Genomic DNA, 26,707 nt, shown 5'->3' with positions numbered 1-26,707 from the left:
GGCAGTGGCTGTCTCGGTCCTCCCCGCCCCGTTTCACGGAAGGAGCTGCGCGAGGCGGGCGCGCCCCCGCGGCCGACGGCGAGCTCGGTCGGCTGGCGAGTGCCTGGGCCTCGGTTAAAACCGGAGTAGTGGGGGGGAGGGGCGGAGGCGGCGGCTGCTTCCTGGCTGCTGGCTGACTGACTGACTGAGGCGGAGGTAGAGCCGCGTCCGCGTCACGTGACCTCGAAAGGCGGAGAGGACCGCGCGCGCGCGCAGAGATGCACGGGGGAGCGCCCTCCGGGGACAGCGCGTGCCCGCTGCGCACCATCAAGCGCGTGCAGTTTGGCATCCTCAGCCCGGATGAGATGGTGGGTGGCGCAGCTTTTAAGGGGGTGGCGGGCTTGCGGGGACTATTTACGAACCAGGACTTCTGCTCGTGCATTGCGTCTTTTGGAACTGCAGTGCTAAAATAAACTGTTGGGTGTGCATGGCTTCCTTACTACTTCCGTGGTGGGGGGATCTCCTGCGTCTTCTGAGTTCACCGTTTATTTTATTTTTTTACTATTTTAAGGGGGGGCAGTTTGCCCAGCAACAACAACAAAAATGTGTCCTTCTGCAAAGGGTGCCTGTAGTACGAGCACAAACCCCCAACTTGTGATTGCGCAGCAGGCTTGACTGCTCCAGAAAGTAGGTTTCTTGACACTTGTGGATGTTTAGTTCTTTTAAAAAAAGGAGAAGTTTGGGGATATTTGCGTAGATAATCTTGGAAGGACTTCGCTGCTGGAACTCCGAGTGCTAAGCATTTGTAATGGAATGGCAGTGGTACCCATGTAACAGTTCGATACTGAAGGATGTTGCCCCACCACCTCCCCTTGTTCCATTAAGTGTGGAACTACGTTGTGAAAGTATATTGGAGGTAGAATTTTTAAAGAATAGTTTCCTATACAAAGCACACAGCTCATAAGTTCCATTTGAGCTGCTCTCTGGTCTTTTCCTTGTCTAAAACTCCCTCACAAATGCTGTATTTCAAGGATTTGCTGCTTCACCTCAATACGTGTCTCTTGCCTTCTGTGTGGGCAGTGAGAGAATCTGCAAGAAAGATCTTCCTGCTGTTCACAAACTGCCTTTTTTGGCCTGTAATCTTAATATTAAAGTAATTTCAATCTGGTAGTAAACCAAATTGCTTTGAAAATGGCATTAGGGCAGACTGTAAAGCTTAAGAAGCTGTTTTAGGTCCCACAACAAATGTTCTCCTGAATGAACCATGTCCTTGTGCTAATCTCGTTTATTTAAAAAAACATTTATGTTCCTAATAAATTGGTTTCAGAGGGCCATAGAGAGAAGACGACTGTGTTTGTTCTTTTTTTACTTCCCCCTCCCACGCCACCCCCAACAATAGAAATACATTTCCCATCATAGACCTCACACGTCTGAGCTTTCAGGACACAAGTGGGACGCCGTTCTTTTGATGCCATCTTTCTCATTTCTGAGGCATACCTTCCCTCACTGCGCACCTTGACGAGGTTGGTTGATGCCGATCCTCCCCTCGCTTTCTTTTCTCTCTAGAAACGGATGTCAGTAACGGAAGGGGGGATCAAGTACCCGGAGACAACAGAAGGGGGCCGCCCCAAGCTGGGGGGATTAATGGACCCTCGACAGGGTGTCATTGAACGGACGGGACGGTGCCAAACCTGTGCAGGTGGGTGCAGCAGCTGAGGCCTCACCAGGGAGGCAGGTGGAGGGGAAGGGAGGGGAGGCCACATGCAGACTCTGGGCGGGTGTTGGCATGGGGCGCGGGCTGACCGTGCCTCCCTCTGTTCTCCTCTGGCAGGCAACATGACAGAATGTCCAGGCCACTTTGGACACATCGAGCTGGCCAAGCCCGTCTTCCAGGTTGGCTTCTTGGGCAAGACGATGAAGGTCCTCCGCTGCGTTTGCTTCTTCTGCTCCAAACTGCTGGTTGACTCTGTGAGTAACAGTGGAGCTAATTTGCAGCCTTAGAAGTAAGTCCAGGCAATCGGCTAGTCTACCCCCACCCCACCCCACCCCCAGAAAAGACCTTTCGTGACCTGTCTAGCAGTGCTCTCTCAAAGCCTGTCAACTGTTTTTAAGAGAAGACCCAACGCTCTCCCAGTTTGCAACAGCTTCCCTGCTTGGTTGCTGGTGGTCACTTGCCACAGGTGACTAGGTGAGGGCCTGTTGACAAGGCTGGAGTCTGGCCTTGGTGTCGTCTAGTCCACCTTTCTTATAACGGTATCCATTTGTAATGTTCAGTTGTTGTCTCTCCCCCCCACCCCCCGCCATGCTTCCCTTATTCTGCCCCCCAGTGCTGTCACGTGTGGGCTCCTCATAGCAATCATCCATATTTTGCTGTCCCAGTTTCCAATACAAACTTCTCAAGGCAACCTACAGCACAATTTAAAACCACTAGTAATAAAACAAAACACTGAACTCAAAACAGTGCAGCAGCAATGTTCCCTAGAACCACTTAAAGTCATGGTTGCTAAAAGCTACTGAAAAACAGAACTAAAACATGCCTGGGGGAGTAAAAGCATTTTAAACCAACAGATCTGGTACAAGGCAAACTGGTCGGGGAGTGAACGCCATAACTGAGGCACCACTCCTGAAAAGCCCCTGTCTTTGTTAGCTACCCATTACACCTCCCTGTGCTCAAGTTGCCCTTTTAGGTCTCCAGGTTGCTCCAAGCAGTTTCAACTTAAGCTACTGATCAAAACTCCTGTTCTCTCTGAGGGTAAGTTAGAAAAATATAGAGCCCTTTTGAGAGGACTATGTACCAATATTGTTGGAGGATTTGTTCTTGTTATAGCAAGTCCCACTTTGTTCCTTCCCAGCATGCCTCTGTCTCCTGCAGTGAGGCCTACTTCCTGTCTAGAAAGCTGTGGAGAATTCTGGGATATTCTCACATGACTTCCTCCCTAGTGGGGAAATGCAATCCTGTATGGCATGTGAACAGTGCTGAAGGAAAGCATTCTCATTTCTGAGTAACTTCAGTAGGAGGACCTAACACTGAAGCCCAACCTTATGTTTTTAATATTTTTGTAGCTTCTCCCATGGCCCCCCAGCCTGGCTGGTGCTCAGAGCACTTTACATACCAGTAATGTAGCAAACCCCCTAAAGTGTAGTATTACTTGTCGTAGAAGAAAGGACAATATTCACTGAGGTAAATTGGTGGTGGATCATCAGTCAACCATCCAAAAGTGTCCATGGGAGTGAGTACCACAGTGAGGGGTTGCCCTGCTAGCTTAAGACATTGTGATGGGATCCTGCCAACACTTGATAATTGCACTCTGAACAGCTAAGGCTTGGGTGGTCAACCTTTTTGGATTGGGGGATGCATCCCCTCAGAGCAAAGTGGTTGGGGGCCACATAGTGCTGGTGCTCAGAGCCAAATCCAGAAATGAGCAGGGTTAAAGTCAAAAGTGAGTGGGGACACTCCTTTTCCTCTCCCCTGCCTAGTCATTCTTCCACACACACACACCCTCACCCCACACACAACCTCTTCTATCATCATTTCAGGGAGGTAGATCAACACAGCCCATCCCATTCTCTTTCTTTCACACCAGTCCATTTACCCCCATTCCCACTCTTTTCAGCCACATGCTCCCGTTCACATGCTAATCATATAAGAAGACTGCAGTTCATCTAGGGCAGGGTTGGGCGGCCTATGGCTGTAGGGTCGAATGCAGCCCCCAGCCTAATTCTGTGCACGCACCTCCAGCTTAATTTCAAAAGCTCTCTACGTGCAGTCAGTTCAGACATCTGGCAAGAGCAATCTGTCCCTTCCCTGGCAGCCCGCTGGACAAAAAGAAGAGGGAAAGAGAAATGGGGGTGGCAGAAAGAGAGAAATGGGTGACTCCCCCCTTTTGGCTTTGTCCCTGCCCAGTGCCAGCATGCGGCCCCTGACAGATTACCCACAAGTGAATGTGGCCCTCAACAGAAAAAAGGTTGCCCGCCCCTGATCTAGGCTTTGTCTGGGGATTTTTTGCAACAGTCCCACTAAGCAGCAGGTTTTAGGAGGCGCACCAGGAATGGGTCAGTGGTCCACTGCTGAACAGTGATGCACTTTCTGCCCATCCCTGCCATAAGGCTTCCGGGGCAAGGCTTGTGCATAAACACACGGACATGCCTGTGAAATTGCCTTATACTGAATCAGACTGTTGGTCCGTCAAGCCGCGTGTTGTCTGTGCCGACTGGCAGTAGCTCTCCAGAGTCTCAGAGCGGGACCTTTGCTGATCCTATCTAGAGATGCCTGGGAGTGAATTTGGGATCTGCTGTATGTGAAGCAAGTGCCGTGCCACTGCGTGCCAGATGCAAAATGGCTTTTCAGCGTGGTTTCCCCTGGTTGTGGGATTATAGGAGTTGTAGTCCAATACTTCCAGAAGCCACCAGGTTGGGGAAGGGTGCTGCATAGTATTGACTATGGCTGGGTTCACACAACACAACAGCACGCGGTTCAATGAGAACTCGCACTCAGCCTTGAGCATGGGTTGCCATGTTGTGTGAACCCAGGCAGTATCTGTAGAGTAACTGGTGTGGCTCAGAAAACCCAAGTCCCGACTTTAATTTCTGGTGGTGGGGGGTGCTCCTCTTGCCTTTTTCCTTCCTGCAGAACAATCCAAAGATCAAAGATATCCTGACCAAGTCCAAAGGACAGCCGAAGAAGCGCTTGACCCATGTCTATGACCTTTGCAAAGGCAAGAACATCTGTGAAGGGGGGGAGGAAATGGACAACAAGTTTGGAGTGGAGCAACCAGAGGGCGATGAGGACATCACGAAGGAAAAGGTCAGAGCCGCAGCTCTGCTGAAAGAGGGTGGGGGGAGTGGGTGGGGTTGATGGCAACTTGTAAAGTGTTGTGTGCTGGTTGCTAGTTTTTCATGCTAGCTTTCCTGTTCTGGCATGTTGCACTCTTCTCAACAGTGTTTCTCATTCTTTTCTGCTACGAAGTTTTTTTTCAGCCTTTCACAAAGCCATTTATGCGGATTGGCAAAGGATTACCAAGCCTAGAGAACAATAACCTCAAAAGGAGCACTCCATACTAATCCAGTTTGCGAATCACAGCCCAGCGCTTCATTGAGATTTCTGTAGTGATAGTAAAACATCACAAATTTAATTCATGCCATCCAAAAGTCGAGAATGTTTATTCTCAATAGAATTAAATTATGTGTGTGAGCCTGATTGATTTCAGCATACTACATGTTTAGATAGCGATGCCACTATGGTGACGGAAGTTTTTTGAAGCCGATTGGAACAGTAGTTCTAGACCTTACTCACTTCAAATTCCCAGCTAATAAAATAAATGGGTCTATGGGAATGACAGTAGCCATAATTTGGTAGTTTAAACAAAATCTTCAGCCAAAAATATCCGTCTTGGGGCTCTTCCACCAGAAGTCTCCTTTAACATGTCTGCATCTCAAACATTTTCACCCATTGACTGCGTTCACACAACATGACAACGCATAGTCAAGGCGCAGTACAGGTTGAACCATGGGTGGTAGTTGAACTGTGGGTTGTTGTGTCATGGGAACCCAGCCACATAACAAATCATGGTTTGTTAACCATTATCAACCCACAAAGAGAACTCACGGTTTGTTGTTGGATTGTGAGCTGTGGGTTGTTTGTGGTTAGCAAACCATAGTCTGTTAGTGCAGCTGGGTTCACACAACACACCAACTCACAGTTCAGTAACAACCCGTACTTAACCGTGAGTGTGGGTTGTCATGTGTGAACCCAGCTGTCTTCTGTTTCTGCTTGCATGACTTTAAACTAGTGGGAAATCACTCTGTAATGATTCTCAGTTGCCTTTATGTGTGATAAGGCCAGTCTTCCAAGAGTTGTTTGAAGCACTTTGCCCCTGTGGTGTTTCCCACTCTTTGAGAGAAAAAATTAATTCCTCATTTGAAAATACTGAGGGTGGTTCTTTTTATTCCTGCAATTTGGTCAGACAACAAGAATCTATATAGCAGTCTTTAATTCTGAAGAAGGAATGCAGTTTTCATTTCTTGCCAACATTTCTCCTCGAAGCTTTTGTGAGAAGAGAGAATCGCAAGGTGACACATCTGGTAATAGGATTGCTTTTATTTTGCTCCAAATTAACAAAATTGGTGTCTTAACGATACATGCAAGCTCCCTTAGAAGACTCTTGGACCAAGGTAGATATTTCAGATTTCTTTATCTGAAACTAGATTCTACTCAGTTTAGTTGGAATTAGAGTTGATCCCAGGGAAACATTACTGGTAATGGTGCTGCGTGATAGTATAAGCCCAGCTGGATCAGACCAAAGGCCCATCCAGTCCAGGATTCTGTTCCCACAGTGGCCAACCAGTGGCCAACCATGTGAAGCCCACAAGTAGGACATGAGTGCAGCAGCACCTTCCTGCTCCTGTTCCCAGCAGTTGGTATTGAGAAGCACACTGCCTCCAGTACTGGAGGGAATCTCCAGCTGTCGTGATTAGTAGCCATTGATTGCCACATCCTCCTTGGATTTGTCCAATCCTCAAAAATGATTGCAGCAACTGATTGAGCCGCCATCATATCATCCGCAAACAGAGGGATTTGACTTTGTTTCCTGTTCAATCAATTCTTTAAGAATTATTCTGTGCTAACAAATTGAACCAAATTTGCACAGGCTGGAATAGCCCTTGGCTTGATACAGCAAAGCCTTCAAGCAAAGTTACGCAGCTGTCACAGACGCACTGTGCCTGCCCTGTTGGAGTGAAGCAACCCCTGGCACCCCTAGGCACGGCCCCTGCCTTAGTTCACCCTGGGGGAGGGGTCTGTCCCCGCCACTCTCTTGAGGGGCCACTGACCCATAGCAGGGGTGAGGGCTCAGCCGTATAACTCTGTCCCTTGGACTGTCCCCCCTCCCCCCTGCTTCAAATTGTATCAGTTGTAAAGTATGCACTAGTTAGGGAAGTCTGTCAACTAGTGACTGAAGATAGTACTGCAGACTTGAAACACAGGCGCTTTTAAATTAATGCATTGTAAAAACCCAATAACCCCATGAGACACACCCCTAGGGTCCCCTTAATGCGTGCCAAGTTTCAGGTGTGTGGGGTCACAGTCTTGGAGCTATGGCACTGACACACAGACATCCTTGATTATTATTGGTAATTGTTGGAATGTCTGTGCGTAAAGCAAGTATTCCTCATTAGAGGGGTCATCCTTGTCTTATACCTTTCCCAAAGTCAATTTTATCAGCCAAAATGCAAACTAAAATTCTTGCAGTAGGGTTACTGTAAAATAGAGATCTGTTCTATATTCATACCAGTACTGAAGGTAAGAAATTCCAGCTTTTTCTCAGGATCTCTCTCTTTAAGTGTGGGACTGTAAACTGCACCCCATCTTCAGTTTACAAACAAGGCTCCCAAAAAGACTTGAAGCTGAACGGAACTTTGTCAAGCTGATACATCGGACGTGTGAATAACCTCTTTGGGGGAAGGGCTTGGATTTATTTGATGGCCTTGTTCCGTTCTCATTACCAAGGGTCATGGGGGCTGTGGACGCTACCAGCCAAGGATCCGGCGCTCAGGCTTGGAGCTGTATGCAGAGTGGAAGCACGTCAACGAGGACTCGCAAGAGAAGAAGATCCTGCTGAGCCCAGAGCGGGTGCACGAGATCTTCAAGCGCATCTCAGACGAGGAGTGCTTCATCCTCGGCATGGACCCCAAATATGCCCGGCCAGAGTGGATGATCTGCACGGTGCTCCCAGTGCCGCCGCTTTCTGTCAGGCCAGCCGTCGTCATGCAGGGCTCTGCCAGGAATCAGGTAGGGGGCTGGGCTGGAGCAGCAAACAAGCTCATCAGCTGCATCACGCAGAGGTGGTACGTCTGCAGCGGGCGGGGAACCTGTGCAGTTTTCCATATTCTAAAAGGTTGGAATGATTCTCCTAAGGCTTCGTTACTGGCAGTAAGAGCTTTAAGCTGCAAAATGCTGATTCTGGGGAGGCATTTTTGGTCCCGCTCTCCCCGCAAAATGGGGAGAATGGTTGGGGAAGGCTGCCATGTGTGATCCTCAGCTGGTGAGGGGAAGATGTTGGGGGATGTTTGGCCTTGAGTACGCTGTTCCATCACAGAGCACCTTTTCTTCCCAGGATGATCTGACCCACAAACTGGCTGACATTGTGAAAATCAACAACCAGCTGCGGCGGAACGAGCAGAACGGGGCGGCCGCTCACGTCATTGCCGAAGATGTCAAGCTGCTGCAGTTTCACGTGGCAACCATGGTGGACAATGAGCTCCCTGGCCTGCCCCGTGTAAGTGCCTAGAGCGACGGTGCCAGAGCCCTTGGCGGCTGGAGGCTGCCTGCCTCACTCTCCCTCGGGGGGGTGGGGGGAGGCAATGGGCCTCAGGCGGGCTGCTCCTCCTCCTCGCTCCCCAGGCAGGGCCACGTTGGCTGGTGCAGGCTGTTCCGCTGCCATCGGGGGGACCCGCTGATTCTAGCCTGGGCTGCTCTGTAGCAACAGGGTGGTTCTTGAGCTCCTCTCTCGTTCCACTTCCAAGGCTGGAAGCACCATGCCTCCTTCCCTAGATTAGATCGCTCAGGGGGTGGGGAGTTGTCGTCGTCTAGTTATTGTACGTTTTTATTTTCATGTTAGGAGAAATAAAATACAAATATGCTACACAGACTAGACTTGCAAGGCTGGGCAGGAAGTAGAGCTCCAGATATTTTGGACTTCAGCTCCCAGTATTCCTGACCTTTGGCCATGGTGGGAGGGGCTTCTGGGAGTTGGCATACCAAACATCTGGAGATCTACCTTCTGCCCGCCCCTAGGCTAGAGTACACATAACACACTGAGGTGACCAAAAAAAGAAATAAGCCAAACCTATCAGACAGAAGCCATATATAATGTCATTCAGTAGTTATTAATCCTTTAATTGGATTGCTTAGAATTTATTTGGCATATTTAATTGATCAGTTTCTCTGTTAGTTTAAATAATGAATTGGTTCCCTACACTTGTTTATTTTTATTTAATGAATTATCTAGGAGTGACTCTGCTGTAATGAATTTGGCACTTTAATTAATTTGCTGCTTCTGATTTAATTGATTGCATGATGGGCCTCATAGTTGGTCAGTTAAATCACTACGTTCTGGGAGATGCAGTCCCTTTCAGCTCTTGGGTTGGATCCAGATTAAGGCATGCTGAGAGTAGACCCACTGAAATCAAATGGGACAAGTAAATTGTTACTAAATTAAATTCCTTTGATTTCAGTGGGTCTGCTCTTAAGTGTGACTTAGTCTGGATCTAACTCACTGTATATCCTGAAATTGAGCAATTTCCTACTGGTGGGAAAGGGTGTCCTGCATGGGTTACGCCGTCCCCAATATGGTGCCCTCCAGATGTGTTGGACTGCTGGCTGGGAATTATGGGAGTTGCAGTTCAATACATTGGGAGGGTGCCAGGTTGGGGGAGCCTGGGTTATGGACTCTTTGTGTTTGCTCCACAGGCAGGCCCATGCAAATGAAGCTAAGGCTTATCCCTTCTGGTGGGAGGAGCATATTCTCCACAGGGCCCCCCCCCCCCCACACACACACACACTGTGCAACAGAGCAGCCATTGTATTGCCCTTTGTTGACTCTGTGCTTGTCGTCCCCATTTACAGGCTATGCAGAAATCAGGGCGCCCTCTGAAGTCCCTGAAGCAGAGGTTAAAGGGGAAAGAGGGCCGAGTGCGAGGGAACTTGATGGGCAAGCGAGTGGACTTCTCTGCCCGGACAGTCATCACGCCAGATCCCAACCTCTCCATCGACCAGGTGGGCGTGCCCCGCTCCATTGCGGCCAACATGACCTTTGCGGAGATCGTGACGCCGTTTAACATCGACAGGTGAGGCGCCTCCCCTGCAGCTGGTGTGGCACTCAGAAGCAAAGGCCCTTGGTGCCCTGAATGCCAGCCAACGCCTCTCGCTTCTTCCAGGCTGCAGGAGTTGGTGCGCAGAGGGAACAGCCAGTATCCTGGAGCCAAGTATATCATCCGGGACAATGGTGACCGGATTGACCTCCGTTTTCACCCCAAGCCCAGTGACCTCCACCTCCAGATAGGGTACAAGGTCAGTGATGCTTGTGGGGAGAAGGAGGCTTTGCCCACAGTGGTGCTGGACCAAACGAGGACGTGGGGAGCCCATGAAGCTTCCCCCAGGAAAGAGGAGCGTCTTCTAAAGCGGTGAGGGATAGCTGAGCTGTGATCAGCTGGCAGGATTTGTAGCCTATCCTGTCCCTATAGATTGAGACGGGGTTACAAGGGACCACATGAAATACTGTATTCATTTAAAAATGGGCAAAATAAAGCTATATGCAATTATTGGCAAATACTTGAGGGAGAGGGCTTAAGTTTTCCTTTGTTTCCCAAGTCTGTGAACACTTATTAATTTAGAAATGTAGTAAGCCAGTAGTTTGGGGAAATATTGCTCCTTTTTAACTGTACAAGCGATGATCTGGTTTATATCACTTGCTGATTTTTCTGTAGCAATTCAGAATTGATTGTTTTAGCAAAAAAGTGCAAGTGGGACTAATTTCATATAGTTCCATTTGGTAAATTTGTAAGCTCTGTGGAACAGGGAACTGTCTTATTTTACAGATATTACTCTGAAAATCCTATGTGATTCAATATAAATGTTTTCAGTGTATAAAGTATAGACTTAGGGCTGAGCCAGATTCCATGTTAGTTTGGTTGCCAAGCGGTGTGTGTGGCCACCCCCTCAGTGATGCCTCCCTGCCCACCCTTCAAGGTAGGTCACCAGTTCTGTTCTGTTCCTTCCCCTTCCAGGTGGAACGGCACATGTGTGATGGGGACATCGTCATCTTCAACCGGCAACCAACGCTGCACAAGATGTCCATGATGGGGCACAGAGTCCGCATCCTGCCATGGTCCACCTTCCGCCTCAATCTCAGGTGAGCCATTAAGCTTCTGCACACCTCTTTACAACTGAACTTCATTTCACCTGTCTCTGAGTGAGAGGGAGAGAGAGAGAGAATAGTGTTTTGAAAAGGGGACTTTTCTAAAAGAAACCTTGATGCAAAGGAGCCCAGCCATCTGCTCTACACCAGCTTCTTTTCTGGGTGGAAGCATTCAGTTGCGTGCCACTTCAACACTTGCAAAAACAATTAGTTGGCAGCCTGCATTTTTGAGACCTTAAGAATCAGAGGACTCCCTAAAAATGTTTTCTGGATGAGCTGAGAAGAAGCTTAAGAGACAGCTGCTTGAATCACATTCTGGTGTTCGATGCAACATGTTGAAGATGCTCCTGCACTATTAAAGCCCCTGCTCTGATGCAAAGGTGGGACATGGTCAAAGTAAAAAATAATTCCTCCTTCTGCCTGTGTCAGCCTTCCCCAATCTGGTGCCCCCCAGATGAGTTGAGCTCCAATTCCCAGCATCTGCCAGCCAGGTTGGGGCAGGCGGTGCTGTGTTCTCGAACGAAACAGTTTCTGAAAACATGGATGGAGGGGTTCCCAGGAGAGAGAAATCTATATGGGACACAGATGTTGGCAAGCTGTAGTGTTTACATTCAGAAGGCATAGAAAATCAAGCCCCTCCTTCTGAGGTCCAACACAACAAGGAACGTTCTGATCCTTGGTGCCTTGCACAAATGGAACATTTGTCTTGGGCATACTTCAGCCAAAGATGGCTGGTGTTTCCATGCTCTGGGTTCAAATTCCACCCAACTCTATGCCTGAATGGAAGGCGTTGGGTCCACCAGTGAGCTGTGAAGTCAGAAAGTCCCCTGAGCAAGGTGGGCTTGAGGTGGCCTGCAGTTGTTCCCTCCCTCCCTCCACCCCTCCCTCCACCTAGCATGTTTAGGCTCTTTGCAAACTCAGGCAGGCAGCTTGTTGGTGCATGGCCAGATCTCTCCCTCACAGTCTCCTGTCCGACAGTGTGACCACTCCTTACAATGCCGACTTCGATGGCGACGAGATGAACCTGCACCTCCCCCAGTCCCTGGAGACGCGGGCCGAGATCCAGGAACTGGCCATGGTGCCCCGCATGATCGTCACACCCCAGTCCAACCGGCCCGTCATGGGCATTGTGCAGGACACTCTGACGGCCGTCCGCAAATTCACCAAGAGAGACGTCTTCCTGGAGAGGGTGAGCGAGAGGAGAGGGAAAGGATGTGGGGGGGGGGGGCTTTCTCTACACACAGTCTGATCCAACGGAGGATCCTTTTCCCTCCTCCCTTCCCCTCTAGTTCTTTCAGTATGAACAGAGAAAGTTAACTATTTATTTACAGCATTTTTACCCCTCTGTTTAGCCCCAAAAGGTTGCCAGAGTAGCTTATAAAGATTAATAGAGAATTCCTGCCCTCAGCTTACAATCCAAAAGGCACACAAGGCAAAGCTATGGGGAGGGGAGAGGAGAAAAGCAAAACTCTGGCACCACGGTTCTTAGTTTCAAAGTCCTCACAGGTGCTCTTTCTGACAGTGGAGGGCGAAACAGGCTCCCCGCAGCTTCTCTCTCTCCGGCTGATGTATGGGGGGCCAGAAGTTAATTCTTCATTTTACACTCTCCCTTTTGTATACGAGTAATGAGTTCTCTTGTAGAATAAGAGCTGGAGGAGACTGAATGCTCTATTCTGAGTAGGAACGTACCATAGAGTTAGAGAGTGGGGAAGTTCCCCCAGTCCAGAGGGCCCCCAAGGGTTGGGAACTCAGGTGCTCATTCTCTTTGGCCCTCCCTCCTCTGGCTCACCTCCAGGGCGAGGTGATGAACCTGCTGATGTTCCTCTCCACCTGGGATGGCAAAGTGCCTCAGCCTGCCATCCTCAAGCCCCGCCCGCTCTGGACCGGGAAGCAGATCTTCTCCCTGATCATCCCGGGTCACATCAACTGCATCCGCACGCACAGCACCCACCCGGATGATGAAGACAGCGGCCCTTACAAGCACATCTCGCCTGGGGATACCAAGGTACTGATGGGGGCCAGGCCTGGGAAAAGAGTATGGCAGCCTTCCCCAAGCTGGGGCCCTCCGGGGGTGCTGGACTTCCACTCCCATCATCCCCAGCCAGCATGGCCTGGCTGGGGATGATGGGAGCTATAGTCCAGCACCCCGGAAGGCTCCAGCTTGGGGAAGGCTTATGTGAGGGCACAACACCCTTTCCTCTTGCAGTGGCCATGAGAGGCATCTTCCCTTGTGTTTCTAGTCTGCTTCTCAACAGATTTGCTCTGTAAACGTGAGGGTTCCACAGCCACAGGCTCCCAAACAGAACCCGTCACTTCTTTTAGGGGAATGACAGGGGAGGAGCAGGCAATCATCCCCATAGAGGGCCCCGCCCAAAGGGTCTGCCCCAGCTCCTACAGCCAATTGGGGCTGGGAATTATGGGAGTCGTAGTCCAGTGGATGTTATGCGGGGGGAACCAAGTGGGGAAGGCTGGTCAGCAGCCCGGCGCCCAGCAGCAGGAAAAGCCGGCTTCTGCCAGGAAGCGTCAGGCATCTTCCTCCCCCCATAGGTGATTGTGGAGAACGGGGAGCTGATCATGGGCATCCTGTGCAAGAAGTCGCTGGGCACCTCGGCTGGCTCCCTGGTCCACATCTCCTACCTGGAGATGGGCCACGACGTCACGCGCCTCTTCTACAGCAACATCCAGACGGTCATCAACAACTGGCTGCTGATCGAAGGTGAGGCTGGCCTGCCAGGGCTTCCTCCAAAGGACCCTGGGAGTCGTAGCCTGGTGGGGATGCTGGGGTTCCTGGTCTCCTGCTGTGTCGCTTCGTAGGACCAGGCCCTCCTCTGGGGCTCCCAGGGTGGGTGCAAAACTGGCTTTGTGTAGAACAGACCTAGGAGACTGTGGGGTGCCAGTGCAGGGTGTTCACATCTGCACAGGTTCTTGGAGGCTCTGCTGAAAATCACAGCATTGAGGGCCCATGTGTCGGAGCAGCTGTCCAGCGGCAACTTCTCTTGACAGCCAGGGGTGGGGGTGAGGTGGGATCAGGTAGGGTCCTGGTCCCATAGGAAAGGGGCTGTTGACAGGAGCACTTGACCAACATGGGGAGACTGCGGCTGTCCTTGTTGGCTCAGCCCTTGTGTACGGCTCAGCCCTTGTGCACGGCTCAGCCCTTGTGCACGGCTCAGCCCTTGTGCTAATTCTGGGCTGGAAAATTCAGCTTTTTTAAAGGACAGCGTGTGGGGTTGCACGTGACCTCCCTGGTTTTGACCCCCCCCCTCCCCCACAGGTCACACCATTGGCATTGGCGACTCCATTGCTGATGCCAAGACCTACCAGGACATTCAGAACACCATCAAGAAGGCCAAGCAGGATGTGATAGAGGTATGGGTCGAAGGGAGCGGGGGGAGCAAGGTTCTTCTTCGGACTAGAGTGGGATGTTGGGGAGAGGGGAGGAGCCGGTGGGGGAGGAGGCAGAGAGGCCAAGGGTTCAGGCCTCTGTGGGGTTTATTTTGCTGGCAGTCCCTGTAGCGATAGGAAAGTCCTGACCCTGAGGCTCTCGTCACCTTTCTGACTTATTTTTTAAATGTACGTACCGCCCGTGAGCAATTCTTCCTGAGACAGCTTACAAAAAGAAGCCAAAATACAAAAATTCAGTGAAAATACAACAATTGCCACAAGCCATCTGGAGGTGTGGGGGGAAGTTGTAGTTGTCCAGTAGAGGGCAGCAGAGTATGGAGTGGTTTGGAGAAATCGGGGGATATCAGGCAAAGATGGAATGGGAGGCTAGAGTAGAAGGGGGGGCAAGTAAACAAACTGGGATGGGCTTGAAGACAGAGCTTTGGGGAACGAGTACGAAGCTTCCCCCTTCCTCGCTCACCACCAGGTCATTGAGAAGGCCCATAACAACGAGCTGGAGCCCACCCCTGGCAATACACTGCGGCAGACTTTTGAGAACCAGGTCAACAGGATCCTGAATGACGCTCGAGACAAGACTGGCTCCTCTGCCCAGAAGTCCCTCTCGGAGTACAACAACTTCAAGTCCATGGTGGTGTCGGGGGCCAAAGGCTCCAAGATCAACATCTCGCAGGTAGGCCCCACCCCACACTCACCCCGCTGCCGGGGTGGGCCCCAGCGCTGGGCGCCTTGCCAGCCCGCCTTGCCAGCCCGCCGCAAAGCCCTGGGTGATGGCCCTGTCTCTCCCTCCGCCCCACAGGTCATTGCAGTGGTGGGCCAGCAGAATGTAGAAGGGAAGCGCATCCCCTTTGGCTTCAAACACCGGACGCTGCCTCACTTCATCAAGGATGACTACGGTCCCGAGAGCAGAGGCTTTGTGGAGAACTCGTACTTGGCCGGCCTCACCCCAACAGAGTTCTTCTTCCACGCCATGGGAGGCAGAGAGGGGTTGATTGACACGGCTGTCAAAACGGCTGAAACAGGTGAGCCAGGAGGGGCAGGGTCATGCTAGGAAAGGGGGAGGACTCGGAGCAGGAACCACTCAGGAGCCGGCCTCCGCCAGCGCACACCACGTGCTCTAATCCGAGGGCCTAGGCACGGCGGGAAGGGGGCTGGCGATCTGCCGGGTCTGAACCTTGCGCCGTCTGCTGGCAGGCTACATCCAGCGTCGACTGATCAAGTCTATGGAGTCGGTGATGGTGAAGTACGACGCCACGGTGCGCAACTCCATCAACCAGGTGGTGCAGCTGCGCTACGGCGAGGACGGGCTGGCAGGCGAGAGCGTGGAGTTCCAGAACCTGGCCACGCTCAAGCCTTCCAACAAGGCTTTCGAGAAGAAGTGAGTCCTGTGCACCCTGCCTGCCTGCCTGCCTGCTTGCTGTGCACATGAGCATGGGATTTCCCCTTTCATGGGACTGGGGAGTCCTGGCCTCTGCCCTCCTGAGGGAAGCTGCTAGATCTCCAGGAGGAGGGAGCTCATGCTGGACTCTGCCTGCAGCCTCTTTGCAGGCCCCCCACCTCTCGCTTAAATGGCTCACTAAAACAATGTGTATGTCGCACAGAGGGCTGAGGAGACCTGTTTCTGAGCTCCCTCAGTCCCCCTGGGACAGGCAGTCTTCCCATATTCTCTTGCGCAGAAACCCCCACAGTTCTCCCTAGAGTATCGCCTGGCTTTGTTTTTCTGGCAGGGAATTTGGATGTGAAGAAGCAGTGGGGGGCGGGGTGTGCTAAGTGTCCCCTGAAGATCCCTCTTGCACGTTCCCCAGGTTCAAATTTGACTACACGAACGAGCGGGCTCTGCGGCGCACCCTGCAGGAGGAGATGGTGAAGGACATCCTGAGCAACGCACACATCCAGAACGAACTGGAGCGGGAGTTTGAGAAGATGAAGGAGGACCGGGAGGTGCTGAGGGTCATCTTTCCCACTGGAGACAGCAAGGTGAGGCTACTGGCCCTTTGGCTCCCCCTCCTGGCAGCTTCTGGCTCCGAAGGCGGGGTTCCTGGTCTGGCTGGCAGGGCAGGTCTTGGAAGGTCCCCTCTGTGTGTCCTTCCTCACGAGCAAGCCCAGTGCGCTGATTCATTTGCAGCCCCTCGTGGCAATAACTGTGCAGCGGGCCCCTCCCCAATCCCCCCTTGTCTTAGTTGCGGTCATCAAGGCAGGGGGGAGAGTGCTGGACCTCATGTGGTTTTCTAGCAGCCACCCAGCACTTCTCTGCCCCTGCCATGCCCCCCCGCTTTTTGCCCAGGTCAGAAGCGAGAGAGACTCCCCTGCCTTTTGGTTCCCTCCATGCCCTTGCCCTGGAATATGACATGGGTGAAGGAGTGAGGGGCTGAAGGAGGAAATGAGCTGCTGGTGGGTGGAGGAAGCAGGGCAGCGTCGGGCGAGGTCCCATCTGGTGGCGTCTAAGCCGTGGGATGCCCATCGCTGGTTACTGCTGAGCCATCTGCCTGCTTCCCTCCCCAAACAGGTGGTTCTTCCCTGCAACCTGCTGCGCATGATCTGGAACGCCCAGAAGATCTTCCACATCAACACCCGCCTGCCCTCAGACCTGCATCCCATCAAAGTGGTGGAGGGTGAGTCTGGGGAACGACAGCAGGGGGCTGCGGGGTGGGCTGGAGGGAGAACAGTCCTGTGGTCTGCTGGGAAGCTCTGTGCCAAGATATTTGTTCTGTGTTTGCCGGTTGGTGGGGCCTGAGGCTTTGGCCCCGGGAATAGCTGGATCGGGTCGACTGGGAGAAGGACGGTGGTGAGCTTCGATGGGGCGGGAGGGGCATCGTGTGCAGTCAAGCGGGGGAAACGGGCCTTGCTGCCTCTGCTGGCCCCAGGAAAGTCCTGCCTCTGCTCCTCTCCTCCTCTCCTCCTCCATCTTTCTCTTCCCTGCTTCTCAGGCGTGCAGGAGCTGAGCAAGAAGCTGGTCATCGTGAACGGGGATGACCCGCTGAGCAAGCAGGCCCAGGAGAATGCCACGCTGCTCTTCAACATCCACCTGCGCTCCACGCTCTGCAGCCGGCGCATGATCGAGGAGTTCCGCCTCAGCGGGGAGGCCTTCGACTGGCTGCTGGGCGAGATCGAGTCCAAGTTCAACCAGGCCATTGTGAGTGACCGGCACTGGCCTCCGAGCCCTTTGCTCTTCCCGGGAGAGACCCCCTGAAGTTCTTAGTGAAATGTAGGGGGAGGGGGCCCAAAGCAAGTCCGTGCTGGAGCCCCGGCTCTTCATGCAGAAGGTCCCGGGCTCAGTTTCAGCATCTCAAGTAGAACTGAGAGACTGGTGTGGCTCGGTTACGTGAGCCAAATCCAGAGGGCATCTGACTCCTCTGGGATGGAAAGTTCCAGCTTCGCTCAAAAGGGCTAGAAAAAGGAAGGAGTGTTACAACACCCCCCGCACACATCCATTAGACTAGTTCGAAAGTCACAAGATAAGCTGTGGTTCCTCATGATGGGCATGAGCTGCCATGTTCCCTGCGCCGTCAGGCTTGCACACTCCCCTTTGTGGCCGCCAGGAGGAGTCCAAAAGCTTTTGCTTCCATTTGCAATGAACCACAGCTTGTTTCATCCAGAGCCATTCAATTGCTGTTGTCTGTTTTGAAACAAGCCAGTTTCAAGCCGTGGTTTATTAAGTTGCCTTGTTCCAAATAACCATAATTAAGATTAACTACAGTTTAGGGCTTTGACATCATGCCAAACCGCAAAAGCTTACAATCTCCTCAGAGCTGTGCAGGGGTGGGGGGGAATGTACAAGCCCAGGGTTCACTGCACCTTGTTCCCAGCAAAATAAACCATGGCTTACCACCATGATGTCCGGACTGGGTCATTGTGTGCAGCAGTGGCTGGACAGCATCTTGGTGCTTAACAGCTCTTTCCTCCCCCTTTGCCACTCCTCCCCTAGGCTCATCCGGGCGAGATGGTGGGGGCACTAGCTGCCCAGTCCCTGGGCGAGCCTGCCACTCAGATGACGCTGAACACTTTCCACTATGCTGGCGTCTCGGCAAAGAACGTGACGCTGGGTGTGCCTCGACTCAAGGAGTTGATTAACATCTCCAAGAAGCCCAAGACCCCCTCGCTGACCGTCTTCCTGCTGGGGCAGTCTGCCCGTGATGCTGAGAGGGCCAAGGTGAGCGGGGGTCGGGGGGCAGGGGCCAGCCATGCAGTGGACACAGAGAAAACGGGGAAGGAGCGAAGTGCAGACCCTGCAACTGAAACGTCTTGCCTCGTCACTTGCAGGTCACGCCTCCTGGCCCCCCCGGACGCTTTCCTCCTGAAAGCGCCCAGCACCTCCCATTTATGGGGTGTTTCCATTTCCTTCCTGCAACAGCTCTTGGTCTTCCTGTCCCTAAGCTCTGCACAGTCTCCTGTGCCCAACGGCTACTTCAGACAGCAGGCTGCCCTCTGTGTCAGCACTCCATGGCTCACCTCTTGCTTCTTGGCCAGTTGGCCACTGGCTTGTAGGAGGTAGCCACAGTTCAGCTCATATGTGTTGTACCTAATGTTGCACTTCCGTTGCCTGAAAAAGATATGGGAAGTGGTTGACGTCCAGGGCTTGCTGGGGGATCAGTGAAAGGCGGAAGAACCTCCACGATGCCCTTGCTGGGGATGGGGCCAGCCGGTCCTTCATGGCGGGGGCGTGTTTGGTTTTCCTTCCCAGGCTTCCTGACCATGTTTCCCTCCTCCTCTGCTATCCTTTTCCTAGGACATCCTTTGCCGTCTTGAGCACACGACCCTTCGCAAGGTGACAGCCAACACGGCCATCTACTACGATCCCAACCCCCAGAACACCGTGGTGGCTGAGGACCAGGAGTGGGTGAACGTTTACTATGAGATGCCGGACTTCGACGTCACCCGCATCTCTCCCTGGCTGCTGCGGGTGGAGCTGGACCGCAAGCACATGACGGACCGCAAGCTCACCATGGAGCAGATCGCAGAGAAGATCAATGCTGGTGAGGGGCTGGGCAGGGCAGGCGGGTGCAAAATGTTGCCCGGACATCTCTGGGTCGGTTCGCGAGGAGCGGTTGCCAAAGCCTTTCAGGTGGAAAATAAACTTGTGTCTGTCCGTCCTTCTCTTGCAGGCTTTGGGGATGACCTCAACTGCATTTTCAATGATGACAATGCTGAGAAGCTGGTGCTGCGGATCCGCATCATGAACAGTGACGAGAACAAGATGCAAGAGGTGGGAAATCCTGCAAGGGGGCAGAGGTGCTGGGGAAGGCCGAGATTTTGCTGTTAAGCCTGTTGAACGGGGGCCTGAGCACCCCTCCCCCACTGAGGCCAATGCAAAAGTCACGGGGCCGATTGATGTGATTGGGAAAATGAGGGGAGGGCGGTGTGTGGCTGTGTTATGCTAAATGGCTCCTTTTCCATAGTTTGCTCCCATGGATGCAAAGGTGGGGAGGGTCTTGTGTGAGAACTGGGCTGATGCCCCTCCCTCTTCTGCTGCTTAGGAGGAAGAGGTGGTGGACAAGATGGACGATGACGTCTTCCTGCGCTGCATTGAGTCCAACATGTTGACAGATATGACCCTCCAGGGCATTGAGCAGATCAGCAAGGTGAGCGCGGTTGGCATTGAGCTGGAGCTTGCTATCGCTGTTGCCCCCACTCCAGAAGCGTCCCTGGCCCGATGAGGGTTCCCAGTGAGGGCTTTCTTAACCCCCCCCCAACCTCTTCCCCCCCAACCTCTTCCCCCCCAACCTCTTCCCCCCCAACCTCTTCCCCCCCAACCTCTTCCCCCCCAACCTCTTCCCCCCCAACCTCTTCCCCCCCAACCTCTTCCCCCCCAACCTCTTCCCCCCCAACCTCTTCCCCCCCAACCTCTTCCCCCCCAACCTCTTCCCCCCCAACCTTTTCCCCCCCAACCTTTTCCCCCCCAACCTTTTCCCCCCCAACCTTTTCCCCCCCAACCTTTTCCCCAGGTGTATATGCACCTGCCCCAGACAGACAACAAGAAGAAAATCATCATTACTGAGGATGGGGAGTTCAAGGCCCTGCAGGAGTGGATCCTGGAGACGGACGGTGTCAGCCTCATGCGCGTGCTCAGCGAGAAGGATGTGGACCCCGTGCGCACGACCTCCAACGACATTGTGGAGATCTTCACGGTGAGCCATTCTGAAACTGGGAGTAGGAGCAGGTAGCACCTTTTCTGGGTGGGGCATGATTTGGGAAGAAACCCCCGGGGTGCCAGGCTTGCGCTACAACCCTTTGGGATGAAGTTTTAGCGTGTGGGAAGCGACGGCTCCTTTCTAACCTCTGGGTGTCCTCTCTTCCCTGGTGTCCTTTGGTGCATGCAGGTGCTAGGCATTGAGGCGGTCAGGAAGGCCCTGGAGAGGGAGCTGTACCACGTCATCTCCTTTGATGGCTCCTACGTCAACTACCGCCATCTGGCGCTGCTCTGTGATACCATGACCTGCCGTGGGCACTTGATGGCCATCACCCGGCACGGTGTCAACCGTCAGGACACGGGGCCCCTCATGAAGTGCTCCTTCGAAGAGACAGTGAGTCGGGAATAGCCACAGGGGAAAATGTCTCTCTTTGCTGCGTGGGGAGCTGGGAGCCTTGAGCAGTCCTTGACCCACTGTGCTTCTGGCTGACCCTGCAGGTCGATGTCTTGATGGAAGCAGCCGCCCATGGTGAAAGCGACCCCATGAAGGGCGTCTCGGAGAACATCATGTTGGGCCAGCTCGCCCCGGCAGGCACCGGTTGCTTTGACCTCCTGTTGGATGCTGAGAAATGCAAACATGGCATGGAGATCCCCACCAACAACCCTGGGTTGGGCGTGGGGGGGCGTAAGTACTCTGCACCCCTTGCCCTTCCTGACTAGGGGGGCAAGGAAGCCATGGGCCTGGAAAATTGGGTTTTCTTGCCAGCTTTGGCAGGGGGGCAGCAGGTCTGATGGGGGCAGAGCTGGGGGTTCTGGGAGCTGGCGCTTGGCTCTACAGCAGGGGCGAGGAACAACTTTCAGCCCAAGGATCATATTCAGTTTATTTTGGAGATGCTATGGGGGGCCATGTTCCAGTGGTGGGTGGGGCAAAAGGGGCAGGGCTAAAAATACCAGCCCAGTTTATCTTTTAAAGCTCTTACTGACCGTCATGAAGGCTTAGCCTGAAAGAGCCTGAAGAAGCTCATGTCTCTGTAGGTGAGAGCTTAAGTAAGTGTGGTAGGTGAATTTAGATGAGAGGAGTGGGTAAATTTTTCTTCTTTCACAGCGTTCTGTCCTCCCCAAGCCTGTTCTAAAGGCAAGTCTTTTGACTGGAAACCAGAACCCTTGGTGGGTTTAGTGCAGGGAAGGTGGGCTTAGTGATGGGAAGAACCCTTGGGGAAGGCCACAGAGAAGCACAGTCTCTCTTCTCCCTGCAGTTGGGCCTGGTATCCTGTGCTCTAACTCTGCTGTCTTCCTCACAGCTACTGGCATGTTCTTTGGCTCGGCTCCCAGTCCCATGGGCGGAATGTCACCCCCCATGACGCCCTGGAACCAAGGTGCCACGCCGGCGTATGGAGCATGGTCCCCTAGCGTTGGTACGTCTCAGTTGGAACTGGGGGCGGGTTGCTGACCAGAGAAGGGCTCTACCTGGGTTTATTAACTGCAAGCTTGAATTTGAGCTGTTTGCTTTGGAGGTGGTAGTGATTATTTCTACATTTTATATTCTGCCTTTTCCCCCAAGGAGTTCAAGACCGTGTACATGGTTTCCCTCTCCCCCCATTTTATTCTCACAGCAATCCTGTGAGGCTGAGAGACCTTGCCTAAGGTCACCTAATGAGCTTCCTTGCTGAGTGGGGATTTGAACCCAGGACTTCCCTGATCCTAGTCCAAAGTTGTAACGAAACACCACAGTTCCCTCACCGTAGGATCTGGCCCACCCAAAATCTGCATACATTTGCACATTTGAGTTTTCATTATTTTCAAAATTCTGGGTTCTTAAACTGAGAACTCCATTCCTCCACGGTGTATGTGCTGAGTAGCATTCTGGATTTGCACCCAGTTACAAAAGACAGTGGGAGTGCTTGAAATTTGCAGGAACTCTCATGCATGAACAGGCCCTTTGGGGCTTCACATGCGCCAAAAAGCAGCAGATGATGGATCACCTAAATCCACTGGCTCTCTCTGGGTGGCTTGGCCTTGGAAGCTGAACTCTCGCTGCCAGTTGATACAAACATCCCAAAAGGGGAACGCCACAGGATATTTATTACTACTTTCTATGGACTGCCTTTCTACTTTGCAGTTGCCAACTGTAATTGATGTTACTGATTTGCTTAGTTTGAGGGCTTTGTGGTTTGGTTTATTTTTTGCTGCTGCTTGTAGCTTGTTAATGTGTTTTAATGATTAATTAGTAACTGTTTTTATGCCTTTATATTTTGTGAGCTGCTTTGAGCAACCCGCTTTTTTGGGAAAGGAAAAGCCATATCAAAATGTCTTAAATACAATTAAAAGTAAAAGGTGGGCTGTAATTGCCACCAAGGTTATCGTGAACAATCATGATGGCATGAACAGGTCACAGCCCTGAGGGTGGGAGCGGGGGCTGCTGGGGAGCATTTCTAGTTACGTCTGCACCTTTCTCTTTTCCTTGTTTGCTGTACAGGTAGCGGAATGACTCCTGGGGCAGCCGGCTTTTCGCCCAGTGCCGCTTCCGATGCCAGTGGTTTCAGTCCCGGCTATTCTCCAGCCTGGTCGCCCACCCCAGGTTCTCCTGGATCTCCCGGACCTTCCAGCCCATATATCCCATCTCCAGGTGAGTTGAGGCGTAGCAGTGGCGGTGCTCCCCCCCTCCCAATTCCACCTTGGACCTCAAAAGATGGAGTGGCATCACTGGCTAACGAGCGTCCCCCTCCTCCTCCAGGTGGAGCCATGTCTCCCAGCTATTCCCCGACGTCTCCTGCCTACGAACCTCGCTCCCCTGGAGGGTACACGCCCCAGAGCCCCAGCTACAGCCCCACCTCGCCTTCCTACAGCCCAACATCTCCCTCATACTCTCCTACTAGTCCAAATTACAGCCCCACCAGCCCCAGCTACAGCCCCACGTCCCCTAGTTATTCTCCCACCAGCCCCAGCTACAGTCCCACATCCCCCAGCTACAGCCCCACCAGCCCCAGCTACAGCCCAACGTCTCCTAGTTATTCTCCAACCAGCCCCAGCTACAGCCCGACGTCACCCAGCTACAGCCCCACCAGCCCCAGCTACAGCCCGACATCGCCCAGCTACAGTCCCACCAGCCCCAGCTACAGCCCGACGTCACCCAGCTACAGTCCTACCAGCCCCAGCTACAGCCCGACGTCCCCTAGCTACAGTCCTACCAGCCCTAGCTACAGCCCAACGAGCCCCAATTACAGCCCAACGTCTCCAAATTATACCCCCACCTCGCCTAGCTACAGCCCGACCTCTCCCAGCTATAGCCCAACATCTCCAAACTACACGCCAACCTCTCCAAACTACAGCCCAACATCGCCCAGCTATTCCCCTACCAGCCCCTCCTACAGCCCCACCTCGCCCAGCTACTCTCCTTCCAGCCCTCGCTACACCCCACAGTCGCCCACTTACACCCCCTCATCGCCTAGCTACAGCCCCAGCTCACCCAGCTATAGTCCAACCAGCCCCAAGTACACCCCAACCAGCCCATCCTACAGCCCCAGCTCCCCTGAGTACACCCCGACCTCGCCCAAGTACAGCCCAACGAGTCCAAAGTACAGCCCGACCTCACCCAAGTACAGCCCGACCTCACCCACCTACAGCCCCACCACACCCAAATACAGTCCAACCAGCCCCACCTACTCGCCAACGTCTCCCGTCTACACCCCAACCTCGCCCAAGTACAGCCCCACGAGCCCCACTTACTCACCAACATCTCCCAAGTACAGCCCCACTTCGCCCACCTATTCGCCGACTTCCCCCAAAGGCTCCACATACTCCCCGACCTCCCCTGGCTACAGCCCCACTTCGCCGACATACAGCCTCACCAGCCCAGCCATCAGCCCAGACGACAGCGACGAAGACAACTGAAGGCGCAGGGCACCTGCCACCCCAGAGATCAGTTGGGCTGTGATCTCCGAGCGGTGATGTGCTTTGTGACTTGACAGAAAAAGTTTGAACCCTTTGGGAGATGGAGAAACTCCAGTAGTTCTTTCCACCTTTCCAGGGCCAAGGAAATCCAAGGAGCCTTGGCATGTGGGAGAGCAGAAGGGAATCTTGGGGTACTGATGCCCATCTCCTCCCCCTATGCGTTTTCCCCCCAGTGGAGAATGGTTTGATCTCTGCTCTGTCATCTTTTGGTATTTTTATCTCTAAAAAACCTTTGTAAATAATCACATAGACTACCTAGTAAATACACAAATACTTCCCCTACAGGGTAACCTCACATGCAACGTGAAGGGGTGGGGCATGCAGCCTCCACCCCAGCGAAATGGAGCCAAGTTTCTTATCTTCTGTAACTCTGTTAGGGAGAAAACCCCGGCATTTTGAAGCTTTGATTGCTTCAGGTGCCTACTTTTCCTCTCTCAGCTTCTCAGCTTCAAATATATTGTACTTCTCTACATGTCTGTTGGGAATTATTTATGTTGATAACATTAGGAAGTTTCTTGACTTAGGTGCATTATGTGTTCACTTTTATTTTGATCTGAAAATGAAAAGCTCTCAAGAGAAGCTGTTTTTAACTCTTTAAAACTTCTGTCAGGTTGGCTGACTTTCTTTTGTCCTGCATAAGCATGTTTAAAAGTTCAGAACTGTTTCCTGGTTCCGCTTCTTCCCTGCCAAAGAGGGCAGTCTTGTGGTTCTTTCAATTCCACTTTGGGCTGGGGGAAAGACCTCCTTGAGGCATAATGTACTGTATGAGCATCACATGCTGGCGGAGAAGAAGAGTGGGCCAGAACAATTAAAATGATGTCATTTTGTTGGGTGTTTGGAATTCTTGCTTTTCTCTGAGCTCAAAATTGTAACTTTCTGGAAAAAAATAAAACTTTTTTACTAACCTTTGACCACATACATGTGCATTATTGTAGAATTTTAAAGTTTCTCTCCATCTGGTATTGATGGCCACCAATTTGGGTGGTTTTAAAAGGGGACTGGAGAAATTCTTGGAGAAGAAGGCTCTCCATGGCTACTAGTCCTGACGGCTGTGTGCTACCTCCAGTATCAGAGGCAGTGTACCTGTCAGTTCTGGTTACTGGAAACACAAGCGGGAGGCTGCTGTTACACTCATGTCCTACTTTTGGGTTTCCAGTGGGGTATCTGGTTGGCCATGGGGGGAAAATGATGCTAAACCAGATAGGTGTTGGCCTGATCCAGCAGGGCTCTACTGGTCTTGCAGTGTATGTGTGGTATCTGTCTGTCTTCCTTGGATGCAAGCTGTCTCAAGTTATGTAAGCTCCCAAGGATGAATGGGGTCCTTTGCAGGAGGCCCAAGTGGTAGGGCAAGTGTTGGCATAGCTGTGGGTGGGGCTGTGGGGCTATAATTTCCATTCCTGGCAGGGCTGGGCTTAAAGCAGACTATTGAGGCTTCAGTAGGACATATGTCCGAGTTGATGGAAAAGCTTTTTGTTTATTTCTGTACTTTCACATTTTAATTTACGTTTTTAGCAGAATAAATGGAGTTTTATATATTTAATGTGGCCTCTGTGCTTGGAATCAGTATTCTCGCCGTGTGTGTGTGTGTAGACCCCATAACTTAATTTTTTTCCCTTTGCTTCAAAAAACGGCAAATTAAGGCCAGGTTCAAGTTCATTAAATCAGACTTGTCCCAAACAAATAGAAGTAAATGAGAAAATGTACAATTAACTGTACAGAACCAATTCACTGAGGGAGATTGAGATAGGAATTGATTTAAATAAGAGAAACGGCTCAAGAAAATATTAAATCCCAAGCAATTCATTAATGGATTAACAATTAAGAAAATAATGAGTCTCCCTTCTCAGCTAATAGCTGACTCTAGGGGAGAGGGCATGAAATACTTGGTTTTGTAAGCAAAACGGAGGAGGAGGAGCTCCTATGGTTATGTTGCCAGTATCTCACTGCTCTTATGCAAAACTATCTTGCAACCACACCTGGAATATCTTGTACTATTCTGGTCACCACACCTCAAAAGGGATATTGTAGAGCTGGAAAAGGTGTAGGAAAGGGCAACCAAAATGATCAAGGGGCTGGAGCTACTTTGCTATAAGGAAAGATGAATGATACTGGCGGCTTTTTGGCTTACAAGAAAGGTGAAGGAGGGAGGATGTAGTAAGAGCTGTATAAAATGATGCATGTGGAGAGGGCGAAGTTTTTCTCAGTAGAAGCTGGGGTCATACCATGAAGCTGGTGGGGGATTCAAAGCAGACAAAAGGAAGGACTTTTCATGCTGGAGAGCTAAACTCTGGAATTTGCTACCACAAGATGCAGTGATGGCCAGCTTTAAAAGGGGATT

At 52.1% G+C, this 26,707-nt stretch overlaps 1 protein-coding gene across 1 annotated transcript; it reads left to right on the top strand.

Annotated features, from left to right (window-relative positions):
• The first annotated feature begins 170 nt into the window (after positions 1-170).
• On the top strand, positions 171-25,280 carry POLR2A (RNA polymerase II subunit A). Its single transcript, XM_084806700.1, has 29 exons — positions 171-347; positions 1,546-1,678; positions 1,811-1,947; positions 4,610-4,783; positions 7,484-7,765; positions 8,091-8,252; positions 9,602-9,822; positions 9,913-10,045; positions 10,762-10,886; positions 11,871-12,081; positions 12,688-12,897; positions 13,440-13,608; positions 14,164-14,258; positions 14,761-14,964; positions 15,091-15,313; positions 15,486-15,669; positions 16,097-16,268; positions 16,798-16,903; positions 17,219-17,424; positions 18,217-18,441; positions 19,018-19,264; positions 19,394-19,494; positions 19,766-19,870; positions 20,234-20,416; positions 20,609-20,812; positions 20,917-21,103; positions 21,720-21,833; positions 22,895-23,044; positions 23,153-25,280. The coding sequence occupies exons 1-29, from the start codon at positions 258-260 to the stop codon at positions 24,307-24,309; spliced, it is 5,910 nt and encodes a 1,969-aa protein (XP_084662826.1). The 5' UTR covers positions 171-257; the 3' UTR covers positions 24,310-25,280.
• Positions 25,281-26,707: the final 1,427 nt, after the last annotated feature.

Source organism: Heloderma suspectum, chromosome 6 (genome assembly GCF_057233095.1).
Source record: "Heloderma suspectum isolate Gila_16-S chromosome 6, 16-S_ref, whole genome shotgun sequence".
Classification (NCBI taxonomy): Eukaryota; Metazoa; Chordata; class Lepidosauria; order Squamata; family Helodermatidae; genus Heloderma; species Heloderma suspectum.
This window is presented reverse-complemented; position numbering and strand designations above follow the sequence as displayed.